Source organism: Pleurodeles waltl, chromosome 12, assembly GCF_031143425.1.
Source record: "Pleurodeles waltl isolate 20211129_DDA chromosome 12, aPleWal1.hap1.20221129, whole genome shotgun sequence".
Taxonomy (NCBI): Eukaryota; Metazoa; Chordata; class Amphibia; order Caudata; family Salamandridae; genus Pleurodeles; species Pleurodeles waltl.
The window spans coordinates 32,307,152-32,319,821 of record NC_090451.1 but is presented as its reverse complement, the minus strand read 5'-3'; the positions used below and the strand labels follow the sequence as shown (position 1 = coordinate 32,319,821).

The 12,670-nt window shown below is 46.1% G+C and overlaps 1 protein-coding gene across 4 annotated transcripts in view; it reads left to right on the top strand.

Moving 5' to 3' along the window:
• Positions 1 to 730: 730 nt before the first annotated feature.
• The window catches only part of LOC138268247 (spindlin-W-like), a 29,381-nt gene continuing 17,441 nt past the window's right edge, over positions 731 to 12,670 (top strand). Inside the window, exons 1-3 of one of the 4 annotated variants that reach the window (XM_069217727.1) lie at positions 731 to 844; positions 4,375 to 4,416; positions 11,144 to 11,397. In XM_069217727.1, coding sequence (XP_069073828.1) covers positions 4,397 to 4,416; positions 11,144 to 11,397 — 274 coding nt within the window. In that variant the 5' untranslated portion in view covers positions 731 to 844; positions 4,375 to 4,396. Of the gene's footprint in view, positions 955 to 1,035; positions 3,874 to 4,374; positions 4,417 to 11,143; positions 11,398 to 12,670 lie in introns of those variants that run through there. The other 3 variants (XM_069217729.1, XM_069217730.1, XM_069217728.1) reach the window with 3 other exon arrangements.

The following is a 12,670-nucleotide window of genomic DNA, read 5'->3' as shown; positions in this document are numbered from 1 at the left end:
GCCCTAAGTGGGAAGGGTATGCCCAGACGTGGGTCCCGTGCTTCCCATGCCACTGGATTCAAGCTAGCCTGGCTGATGAGGGGTGAAACCCCGAAACCGGTCCCAGGATGCTTGTTTCCGGTCCAGTGAGGACCTGGCTTGGCAGTTCGGTCTGGACTGTTCCCATGAGGAACGGGGTCAAGACTGATTTGCATATGGCTGGGTCCAAACTGGGGTGGCATGGTGAGCAAAAGAACGATGGATTAAACCCAGATCTGTGACTGGGGGTTTGTGTTTGCATTGTTCAGCACCCCGTCCATCATCCTTTCGTGTTGCCAATAGGACCGTCTTGTACTACAGATGTTTAAATCCTTCTATCGGTCTTTACACCTCGTCACGGATGATCTTTCCGCAGCGCTTCGTTCGGGGTCGAGGCACAGCTGCCGCTCTTCGCTGTGCTGCCTGTCAGCGGCTGCTCTACCCACCCCACCCCTCGGAGGACCGCGGGCAGGCAGCCCGGGCGCTGTCCCGTCCGGTTTCGCTTTCGGTTCCTCCCGGCAGGAGCCCTCAGGACGTCCACTTCCTCTGCAGAGCACCGCAGTGCCCACGTCACACACGAGACCGCACAACCACTTCCGGGTCAGCGGCGCGCACGGTTTCTCCCTGCCCCAAGCGTCTTGCTCGTGGGCGGGCTCTTCCGCTAACCAATCACCGCGCTCGTAGCAGAAGCAGCCGCCGGGCCCCGCCCAGCTTCGTCGCTTCGCCTGTCAATCAATATAACCCGGCGTCCCCATTGGCTGCTTCGGCGGTGACTCGCTGAAGGCGGTTGGCGGCCTCGGTGCACCGGAGCCGGTGGGAGCCGAAGGTGGAGTCCGGCGGGGGCCGGGGGCGGTGCACACCTGAGGCGGGCGTATGGCAGCCCCGGGGCTGAGGGGTGCTGAGCCCCCGGGCTGCAGCAGGCGGCCGCACGGAGAGGTCTCGGGGGCAGTGCCCGGGGGAGGGCCGCGGGGAGCTCCTGCCCCCGAGGGAGGGGCGCAGCGGGCTCGAGCTGGGGGTTCGCGGGGGGGGGGGGGGGGTTATGCGCACGTGAGTTCACTCCCCCCAACCTGGCCTGCTCTGCACCTCCCTTCGGTGTGCTCTAAGCCCTTCATCCCATGGGACCTGCCGGGGGCTGGCCTGGTCCAACGCTAGACCCCATACCGGGCACCGGCCTGCTTCACCCGGCGGGGCCTCAGGGCTAATGCATCCGCAGGGCACCAGCCTGCTTCACATGGCTGGGTCTGAGCACTAATGCATCGGCAGGGCACCAGCCTGCTTCACCCGGCTGGGTCTGAGCACTAATGCATCCCACAGGTCACCAGCCTGCTTCACCCGGCGGGGTCTGAGCACTAATGCATCCGCAGGGCATCGGCCTGCTTCACCCGGCGGGGCCTCAGGGCTAATGCATCCGCAGGGCATCGGCCTGCTTCACCCGGCGGGGTCTGAGCACTAATGCATCCGCAGGGCATCGGCCTGCTTCACCTGGCTGGGTCTGAGCACTAATGCATCCCACAGGTCACCAGCCTGCTTCACCCGGCGGGGTCTGAGCACTAATGCATCCGCAGGGCATCGGCCTGCTTCACCCGGCGGGGCCTCAGGGCTAATGCATCCGCAGGGCATCGGCCTGCTTCACCCGGCGGGGTCTGAGCACTAATGCATCCGCAGGGCATCGGCCTGCTTCACCTGGCTGGGTCTGAGCACTAATGCATCCCACAGGTCACCAGCCTGCTTCACCCGGCGGGGTCTGAGCACTAATGCATCCGCAGGGCATCGGCCTGCTTCACCCGGCGGGGCCTCAGGGCTAATGCATCCCACAGGTCACCAGCCTGCTTCACATGGCTGGGTCTGAGCACTAATGCATCCCACAGGTCACCAGCCTGCTTCACCTGGCTGGGTCTGAGCACTAATGCATCCCACAGGTCACCAGCCTGCTTTACCTGGTGCAGTTTGAAAGCTAATGCATCCCACAGCTCACCAGCCTGCTTCACCTGGTGGGGTGTGAGGACACAGTGGACCAATGCATCCTCTGCAGGAATCTGTGTTTGTTCTCCCAGGCTCAACTCTTGCAGTCTATTCACCCCCCAAGGGCAATAACAACCAGTACCGTTGAGTTGGGTGATCTGTTCATCGTCAAGTTACCCTACTAGTTGGACATTTGTTTTACAAATACACGCTATAAACTCGAGCCTCAGACACACATACATAAGGAGTGTAAAGAACAATAATGCTGTTGGCAGGATCACATGTCTGTAATGCTATAACCGAATACCGTTGTCTGCTGCAGCCACTGTTATTACCCATAGACCAGCAGTAGGAAAATGTAGGCTTGTCACTCTGGCACACAGTTGTCTGCTCCTGGATTCTTTTTCAGTCCGAATGAAGAATTAACACTTACTATCTCCGGTGTCGTCTTAAGCTGGTGAAGAGGATGGAACTCAGTATGCAGTAGATTACATGTGTAGGAAAGTGTAGTGCAAGCCAGAGTTAACTTGAAGAAGGTACGACTTGTTGAATAGTGCTGGGTTAAGCAAGGAGTCAGAAAGCGATAAGTTCATTAGATTGTGTTAAGGTTTTGTTGAAGGTTGGATCTACTGAACCCAAAGGGAATGCAGACCTTATGTAATCTGATTTGTGATGAAATATTCAAAGACCCTCTTGTTATTGTGATTATCAAGCATTATAGTGTTGGTAGTGCTGATCTCATTTCTCACACTGAGATAGAACAGGAACGTTAGACTGGAGTAGGTTGCCCTCACAGCCTCAGTTTGTTCACAGGATTACCATGGGGAGAAAACCATTATGCCTAATATCTTCCTCTATGTTTTGGGAGTATGGGCTTGTGTGTGTGTGTGTGTCTCTCTGAAAAAGAAAGGTTTGCTCCGCCTTGCATATTTAATGTTAGGATGTTTTCGTTTCTGTAGGAAGAGAATGTTGGAGTGATCTGGTCCAAGTGTAAACTAGTGAGGCCTAAGCAGTATGAGTAGGGATGAACATATGTGGTCTTGTCTGTGTCCCTGAACTTACAGCGCGTAGATACCCAACTGTGGGTTATGGGTAGCACTTTATAACTAATTGTGGTGTCTGCTGTCGTCTCGGGCTTCTCGTCTGTGTTACTTGAAATAAGCCTCAACACTTTCCATCTGTCTCCAGAGCCGTATTTGACACTGTCCCGCTTGAAAAATACCAGTGAAAGTTCCACGATCTTTCATGACCCAAATGTGGTTTAACTACAAAAAGAGCCTAATTTATTAGGCCTAGCCTACAGGCATCTGTTGTAAGATCTTGTGTGAACCATACCAACCCACCCTTCCCTGCTTATCTTTAAAAGCTCAGCAACATTTATTTTTTCCGAGGAGTGATTAAAAGAGCATACTGTAAGGATTGTTTTTCTTTATCTTGTGCACGTCTAGTATTGCATTTGAGTGCAGAAGGTAACTAGGGCCCTGGCAGGTGTTTTCTCTTAATTCTGTCATTTTTTTTTCTTTTTAAATTTAAAATTAATCTTAGTGATGCATCTCTTGATCCAGTACCCATCCATTTATTTTCACATCAACGTCTACATACATGTTTATTCTTTCCTGACATTTGCTTTACTCAACTGTTGTTACAGTCCTGTTATTTTCCTCCAGCTTTTTTATTTTGCTTATGCCGTCCTCTGGAAGGATAGGACATGCTCCCACATGACCCTGTACCTGCACTGGTGCTGCTCTCAGGGTAAATCTGAGTGACCCTGACTCCAGCTATCAATCTGAAATTCCTTGGAAGATTGACAACCCCCACATCTTCTGGTCACTCCAATGAAACTACTGCTATGACTATGTTCCAGGTTTAGGGACTGGGAGCACAAACCTGAAGGTTGGCATGGTTATTAAATTATCAAGTTTAAGTTGTTAACTAGGTAGAAGATAGATCGACTAGGATATAACATGTTTTAAACAAATGTTATAACAAGAAGCCATGAAATGTTTCCAGTGAAGCGGATGTGTCACACAGGCAGAGAGTTGCAGTGAGTGCTTCATGTACTGTGTGAAATTTCAAAGCACAATAAACTGGCAAAGCCTCAAGGGAGCCTATCTTTGAGTTACTGCTGGTCCATTATTCACCCTGAGGATTAAACACCCCTTTAAGCAAGTATTCTGCCCTTCGTCCGGCCTCTTCAGTCACATTTTCTTTAAATGAAGAGCTCACCCGAACAGCAGCAGCTTATGAACTGCAATCTGCATGAACAATGAGCACATTTTCAATGAAAGTCCTGCTTTATTGAACCAGTTTTAGAGACCCACTACATTTTGGGCATCTGCAATATATATATTATACAAATGAAGATGTAATATTAAACTTTTGTTTTCTCCCTAGAGAGAAGTACTTCAAGTTAGACATGGCCCCAACAAAGTTACGGTATGTTATATAAGAATCTACTTTTATGTAAAATTGCTATGGCATTTCAACAATTATCATGGCTAGCCTCTGGCAACTTTCCAATTTTGGAAGGGGTAATGTCAAGCAGTTGCCAGTTTGTTTACCTCAGCAAAAACATGGCGGGGTGCGCAGGAAGCACCAAACTTGTGACTTTTAACACCAACCTACTGTCGTAAATTAGATTGATATTAATTCAGCAAAAGAAACTTGAAATTCCAAATACGTTTCCGTGAGCAATTCAAGTATTTTATAACTGTTTCATCAATATTGTGTCACATTTTATCAATTTAACTGCTCAGTAATTTTACCTATATAAAATGTGAAGTATAATAAGTCTCTCAAAACAGATTATTTACATTTGGCATTGTTTGTAAAATAATAATGATTTTTCAGACTTATTTTCCCTTCCAGATATAATTCATGTTAATTCCCTTTTTGCTAAACATAATGTTGTATTATTCTAACAACAAGTTGTTGAGATATTCAACAAATACATTAAGGAGTAACGTGAGACTTCTCCAACTTCACAAAGTTGCAGATTTTTTTTGGGGGGGGGGGGCTTTCTGTAATTTCAGTTGTCATGTCTTGTGTCTGTGCCAGTTTCTTAGCTACGTACCACTCAGTATCATCAGCGCTATGTTTCATACTAATAAAATAATTAGTGAGCCTTGTTGAGTCAAGTTTGCAACGGATATTGCTCCTATGCTCGCAGATACCTGTTCCTACCCGTATAGCTGTCATACCTATGTATCTGAGGTTGCATGGACACTTTATGGCATAAATTAGATTTTTACTGTTGCAGTTTGATATGGTTCTCAGTTCCCACAGAGTCTTAAGAATGAGATCCCCATGTGTTGTCTTTTTTGTGTATGGGCAAACACTGCACTTTCCACAGGGTGCTTGGCCTACAGGTGGTGGAAGGAACCAAATTGTTTGTTGACTGGTAGTCTGTTTCTTTTCTTTTGGTCATGTATGCACCAACATGTCTTTAAAGCTTCTGGCCTTCTTGTAGGCGTGCATTGGTTGCTCAAAGGGGAGGCTACCTGAGATCAAAATCCTCCAATTCTTCTTGGTAATCTTCTGTAAATGATTAGATAGAGGACTGTACGTGGAGACACAGATCAGTCTTTCTACTGAGGGTCTTTTGTAAGACTCGAGTAGTTGTTCCTCATTGTTCTTCAGCGCTCTTTTGTGTGCTCATCAGATCAAGTTCATGAGATAGTTTTTTTGACTCTTATTTCTTGGTCAGTTTGTTTGCATGTGTTACATATTCTTGTATGTTGGAACAGTTGCTTCTCAGGCATAACAATTGGCCCAATAGTAGATTCTCTCTCAAGGATCGGGAGTGAAAACTATAGAATCTCAATAGATTATTCCGATCAGTGGGTTTATAATACACTTGTGTTGGAAGCTGGCCATTTCTAGCTTCAATTAGTAGGTCCAAGAATGGTAATTCCTTGCCACCGATGGTAATGGTGAATCATAGGTGGGGATTCGGAGCATTCAACCAATCTGCAAATTCCATTGCTTCATTTCTGGTACCTCTCCATATCAGCAAAGCGTCAGCAATGTAACGTTTCCACAGCCTGGTCTCTTTTAGGAAGGGATTGGGAGACTGCAAAACAAATTCAGTTTCAAAGGTGTGGATGTAAAGGCATACTAGGTTTAGAGCAAAAGTGCTCCCCATGGATGTCCCATGTATCTGAAGAAAGAACTCGCCCTCAAAATCAAAGCAATTCTGGGATAGGACCAGTCGTGCTAGGTCTAAGAGGAACTCGGAGGGGTCATAGATTCCCAGGTCACTCTGTTCAGGATCCCATCTATTACCTATAGAGTGGATTTCTGGGGAATATTGGTATACAGCGATTCAACATCAAGGCCAATCATTAGCTCATCTTCATCATCGAAAGTCATGTTCTCCAGTAGTTTCAGAACGTCCTTGGTATCCTGTAGGAAGGTAGGTATCTTTCCAACCAAGAGTTGGAGAAACCTGTCACAGGGCTGTGACAATGGTTCTAGTGCTGAGCTTATTCCTGAGTCTGTTGGTCTTCCGGAAGGATGGAATCTTCCTTTGTGTATTTGTGGAAGTAACTAGAAGTGAGGCATCTTAGGAGTTGTTTGCACCAGGAAACCTGCCTCATGTTTGGTGATCCACCCATTATCCAGACTCTTGGATACCAAGAAATTGATCTCTTCCATGATCTCTGGGGCTGGATCCTTGGTCAAGCGTTTGACTTCCGGGTGTTGTTCAATAACTGTAATCATTCATCACTGTACATTTGTGTTGGCATTATCACGATCGCCTGCCCTTATCTGTGGGTTTTATCATAATATCCCAGTTGGTAGACAATCTGCGAAGTGCTCCCTTCTCCGCGTTACCCATATTGTTAAAGGTGGCCTGTGGTGCAGCTTTGAGGTTGACAACTTCTTCAAAGCCTAGGACCCCCAGTGGCATCCCACTGGTGGGTGGTACGAAAGTGGATCTTGGGCATAGCCCTGTGCTGTTTTTGTTGTTGTTTTTCTTCCTCATTTTTGGCGTAGGAATGATCAAGAAAAATGTTTTTAATCTATTTTTTTGCAGGAACATGGCCACTTCTACCTTCAACTGCAAGAAGACACTGTCATTGGTGGGGACAAAACCCAGGCCTTTATTCAATACACTCACTTCTACTTTATCAAGTGCCTGCGTGTTCAGGTTAAGCACAGTATTTTGTGGGAAACTTGCATCTTGCTGGGAGTCTCTCTCTCAGTCTGTTCGTGTTTTGTCTGGTGTCCCTGCCACATGACCCCTTTCTTTTCCCCTCTTCCCCATCTACGGCCTCTCTCCAAAAAAGGAATACTTGGATGGGACCAAGATGTTGGGTGTGGAGGAAAGATGAGGGCTGGGCCAAATTGAGGGGGTGGGGGGGTGGGAGGCTCCATAGTGCTGTGTCCATCCCCACATCTGGTCACTTGTGGATTGGAAAAATCCCATTGCTGGTGGTGCATTCCCGCAGCCTCTTCGATTACCCCTCCTGCCTCTTCTCTGTATTAGACTTGGATGCAAGTTGCTGTCTGACTTTGACACTAGGCTAGTCACATCCTTGAGGTGGGCTACCTGAAGTGCACAGCCAAGGACGGGTTTCACCATCTTGTGTTTGGTGAAACTGGAGAACTCTGGGTTAGGGTTATGCCCACTCCCTACAGAAAGCAGCCATATAGGAGGTGTAGTCACCCCAGGGTTAAGTAGCCCATTGGCTACTACCCTACACTCCCTTTTAATGCCCCTAAATTGAGTATTTAGGGAACCCCTCAACACCAGATCGACAGATTCGACTACCTGGAAAACAGAAGACGGACCAAGAAAAACAGTCACCACAATAACTGAGGACCTGCACCGGACTTGGCGCCAAACCCTGCCCTGCTGCTGGTTTTTTGACAGTTGCACTGACCTGACTCGTCCAGAAGCTGTGCATCTCCCCAAGCCCTTGGAGGACTGTCCAGCTCTTCACCAGTCATTTAGCATCTTCCTTGGGATGGAGGAGCCATCCCCATGCATCTGCAGGCATCAACTGTATCTGTCCTGTACAACGTTTTGCTGGCCATCAGGCCCACCAAGCAAGCATTATAGCAGGAGGAGGATTTTGTGGCACTAGGAGGTCAGCCCCATCTCTCTTCTGAGAGGAGCCCCTCTGCATTAATACCCTGAGTATCCCGGAGCACTTTCAGCAACCAAGGCTTCTTTGGGTCCAGTCCAGACACCACTGTCTACAAAACCGACCTACTCGGCAAGAGTGGCCCTGTTTTTATGTTTTCCCCTCAGCAGGTCTGGCCAAGAATTGGGAGAGCCTCCAACACAAGTGGCCAACCACCCAAACACCTCTGCACCCGAGCCCCACAGCCCAGGTCCCCTACTACTGCCTGTGCCCCTTGCTCTCGAGACCCTCACAAGCTGAGTCCCTCTTGGGGTTCTGCCAGACTTGTCCCCAAGTCCCCCCTTGCAGCTTTTGTTTGCAGGTGCCCATTGCCTTCACCGATGTAGCACTCTAGGCTATCAACCCAACCAGCACTTCTACACTCAGACACTACAGGACAGGTAAACTGAAACTGCTAGTGGTTATTTGGACCTTGGCCCCTAGCACCTTAAGGACACCCCCAAACTTCGACTTCAAGTGTCTTTTTTTGCAGTATATTTCTCTCCCAACCGTCCATAGGATAACATTACCCCGTTCGAGATTACCGCCTCAAAACCGTTACGTCTAAATTCTCAACTCAAAAAGTACTTACCGGATATCAAAGATCCTGGTGTCTAAAAATATGTAATAGCCTGTGTTATTTTTATAAATTGGCCTCGGATTTCTTTTTAAGTGTGTTCCATTTATTGACTCTATGTGCAACAAATGCTTAACACTCCCCTCTGATACACCGAAGGTACTCAACCACACTACTACTACTAGAGCACTTGGGATTATTAAAGTAAGCCCTAAACCAAATAGGGGTCATCTGTATTTTTTGCCTGATGTTCCCTTACGTTGGAACTGATTTTTCAATTTAAAAAAAAAGTGAAATAAAATGGCAGGTGGAAATATGTGGCAGTGGAGGACAAAACGACGTGGCACTCTTTACAAAAGTTTATTTATTATTGCAGATTGTTAAAATTCTACAAAATCAACAGTTTTGACCCTAGTGTTTAGTGTTTCTGTACTTCCATCTGTGAACTGATTAGTTTTCTTACTTCTCCATTGAAAACAGTTTTGGGTCAGTGACATCTGGCTCCCAACCACTCCAGATCTGCAGAATCTCTGCGCACATAATTGGCAACCAAGAGACAGTGCATATATAAGAATGATGGTAGAAAATCACTTCTTGTTTAGCTCTCCTTCATAGGACCTAGTTACAGGGGTAGGACACACTGATTTCCTCCCTCTGATCTGTTGTGTTTTCATTTCTTCCACTAGAGTTGCAGCCCTCGGTCTTAGCCTCTGCCTCACCCTATCCACCTCGTGTATTTTCTGCTACTCTATTCCAAAATAGGACGAAATGGCAACAAAACAAACCCTCCTTGTGTTTTGTGCTCAACCATTCTGTTTTCAGTTTCACTGCAGCTTTCAACGTGGATATTGGGTAGATTTGAGTGCCTTTGTATCTCTTTTTACCAGCAGGATTGGGATAATTTCTGCTGTGTTGGTGCAAGAGAAGCTGTATGGGTGGCAAGTCTCCCCCATGTGACTTCACCCCACCCCCTGCCCACTCACAAGACAATTTTTTTTTCTTCTTCGAAAAATACACTAACCAGCTAATGTAGTGAATCCTAGTTTGTTTTAATGGGATAACGGGAGTTAGCTTAGCCTTTGGCTTGCAGACTCCTGCCGCTGTCACCTAGTGACTTTTAACCTACTTAGCTTGCTCTGTCTTAGACCATTTATTGAATTAATTCTACTAAGATGGCTGCCTTGTTTATAGTTAGGCCCTTTTGTTTAGAGTTATGTTATCAGTGTCACCGCGCTAAGGCATCAACTCATACAACAAAGACAAACAAACTAAGTGACCACATTAGAAATGACTGTCCCAAGCATGCAGCTTTATCTATTGTTTTGGAACAACCTAAGTCAGGGGTCCAAGTAGATCTGTATAAATACATCACACTTTAGACAGATAATCAGAGGGATTCCGACCAGATACCATCGCTGCTATTGATGCTGTATGTTGCCTTGACGCTGACCCGGACTTCGTGTTCTTCCGAAGCTTGAGCTTGAGACCTCATTCAAGGTAACCAGGGCTGGGGGCTCCTTCCAGGGACATGGCATTGGCAGATTAGGTTTAACATACCCAGCTCTCCTCTAGGTAGAAGGTTTGGCCTATTATGATAGGGTACACGGATATATGATGCACTTTGTCTTTCTATGCTAATACAAGATGGTGGGGTCTTCATAATCATGACCCTCGTCTTTACAATTCTATCTCTTGTACTGTTCATTATCTTAATCATTGCAGCCAATACAATTTACCGCATTGTATTAAATTAAAACTATTGAAACATTACTGCATCTTCGTTATTGCCTGTGTTTGGTTGAGACATAATATATCTGTGAGAAAGGGGTAATCTCCGGTTAACCACGACACTCCCTGAGATGTCCTACTTTTGAGTCCATGCGTAAAGGCTGCCACAAATCACCTTTAACTGTTTGGGTTGTTGGTGAGGTACTGCTAGTGAGCCGAAAGGGTGGGGACTACAGTTGCAACTTGTTGTAGGATAGGCATAGTCACCTACAAACATAAGTACTGTCATCCTTAAACCAGCAGTCTTGCCCAGAGCAAGAGTCCAAACTACGACACTAAAGACGCCAAAGAACCCCTCCCTCTGTACAAATTCACACAAAGCTTAGTGTGTGTGTGTGTGTATGTGTGTATATATATATATATATATATATATATATATGTTTATATGTATAGATACAGATTTATCTATACCATATGTTTTTGACCCTTACAATGGGATCTGCATACATTATTCATAATCCTGTAATTATATTGTTAAAAAGTTTTCCTTCAGCCTTGGAGCAAAAGTTACTGAGCGCAATACATTTTATTTATGCCTTACTGATAAAAATAGTCTACAAATGGCTTTCTGGGTCTTGTTACTGTCCTTTTAAGTCCTTTAAAGCAGCATGTTGCACAGTTCTCACTTTTGACAGATTAGGTGACCATCCTTTCTCATCCCTTATAGGAATCGCAGCGCTGAGGATTCTGAAGATGTCGTGGGGGGCCTGCAGTTGTCCGGCCTCATTGGGGAGAGGGTACAACATGGCTGGCAGGAAAACAATGGCACCATCAGCCAATGGAAAGGCTTGGTGCTGGATCAGATGGAAGTGAACCCCGGCCTGTACTTGGTGATCTACGATGGCTTCGACTGTGTTTATGGCATCGAACTCTTTAAGGACAAGCGGGTGAAGAAACTGCAGATCATGCCCAGAAGACCATGTGAGTACAAACCGTCGACACACAGGGTCTAGCACACAGCTGCACAATATAAAAACACATTGCATTCCTGCCATGGGATGTTCAAAATTTGAGATTAACACGTAAATACTGTCACCCATGAAATGTTGAGGATGGAATAAAGCATATAGGAAGCTGGTGACAGGAAGTCACTGATAAAGCAAGCTACTGTGTAAGATAAAAATATGAGGAAACTAACCATTTAATCACGACTGTGTTGCATCTGTTGTTTCATGGTCACGCAGCAGCCCTGCAGTTTATGCTTACTTCACTTGTTATGGTCTGACTTGACAGCACAGCTGACGGCAGACAATTATGTGAGAACAATCGGACAAGGACTTGTCCGCCCATATGTTAGGAGCCAAGAGTACGTTTTAATTGGGCAGAAGTGTGCATCCATGAAAAAGTGCTTTCCTTTCACCAGTGCTACATTTGTAGAAGATTACGTCTGATACCCAAAGTGCTGCTGAGAACCCCATGGCCAGCATTGGAGTTTCAGATACCAAGACTGTGCAGTCTGAAATCCAACTCATGCTTCTTTAATCAACTACTAGCCATACCCTGCCCCTTTATCTCACTCTAGCAGAATCCTGATTTTGATTCTTGTGAATTTTTTCCCTCTTTCTCCTGTGTGTGTGTGTTCCCTCTCTTGTTCTCGGGGAAATGCCCAAGGAAGAATAATTGCTGGTCCCAAAAATACGTTTTGGTGGGCCTCACCCGCAACCACTGGCTCAAATTAAGCACTACCCTCCACGCAACTGTGATCGTTTTGTTTATTTATCCAGCTTCCTGAGCAGGAACTTTAAGGGGCACTCGGGGGTCATTTTAACGCATTAAAGAGCCTTAGGTAAATAATTTATGGTGTCTTTCTCTGGCAATAGCATTGATAGAAGAAGGCAGTCATTAATGTACATGGGTTTTTAGTTTTGGTTTGACAGTGCATTTATAAGCGTGACCTTCTGGCATTGCCATTGCTTGTTTTGTACTGGTTTCTGATATTTTTTTATTGCTATCCAATGGTTTACAAACTTCTCACCCGCATAAATGTCCGTTTATATAGTTCCAATATATTTTAACATGACAAACGTGACTCTTTCTGCCTAAAATACCCCTGTAAAAATCGTCCTGATGGACTAGCTCTGAACGGTGTACATATATGTATACCTGAGTAGAAAGAGAGATACCTATATGTGATTGAATGTATAAATCCTTGGACCAGTACCAAGACACTACCAATGTGTCTTTTCCTTGCTAG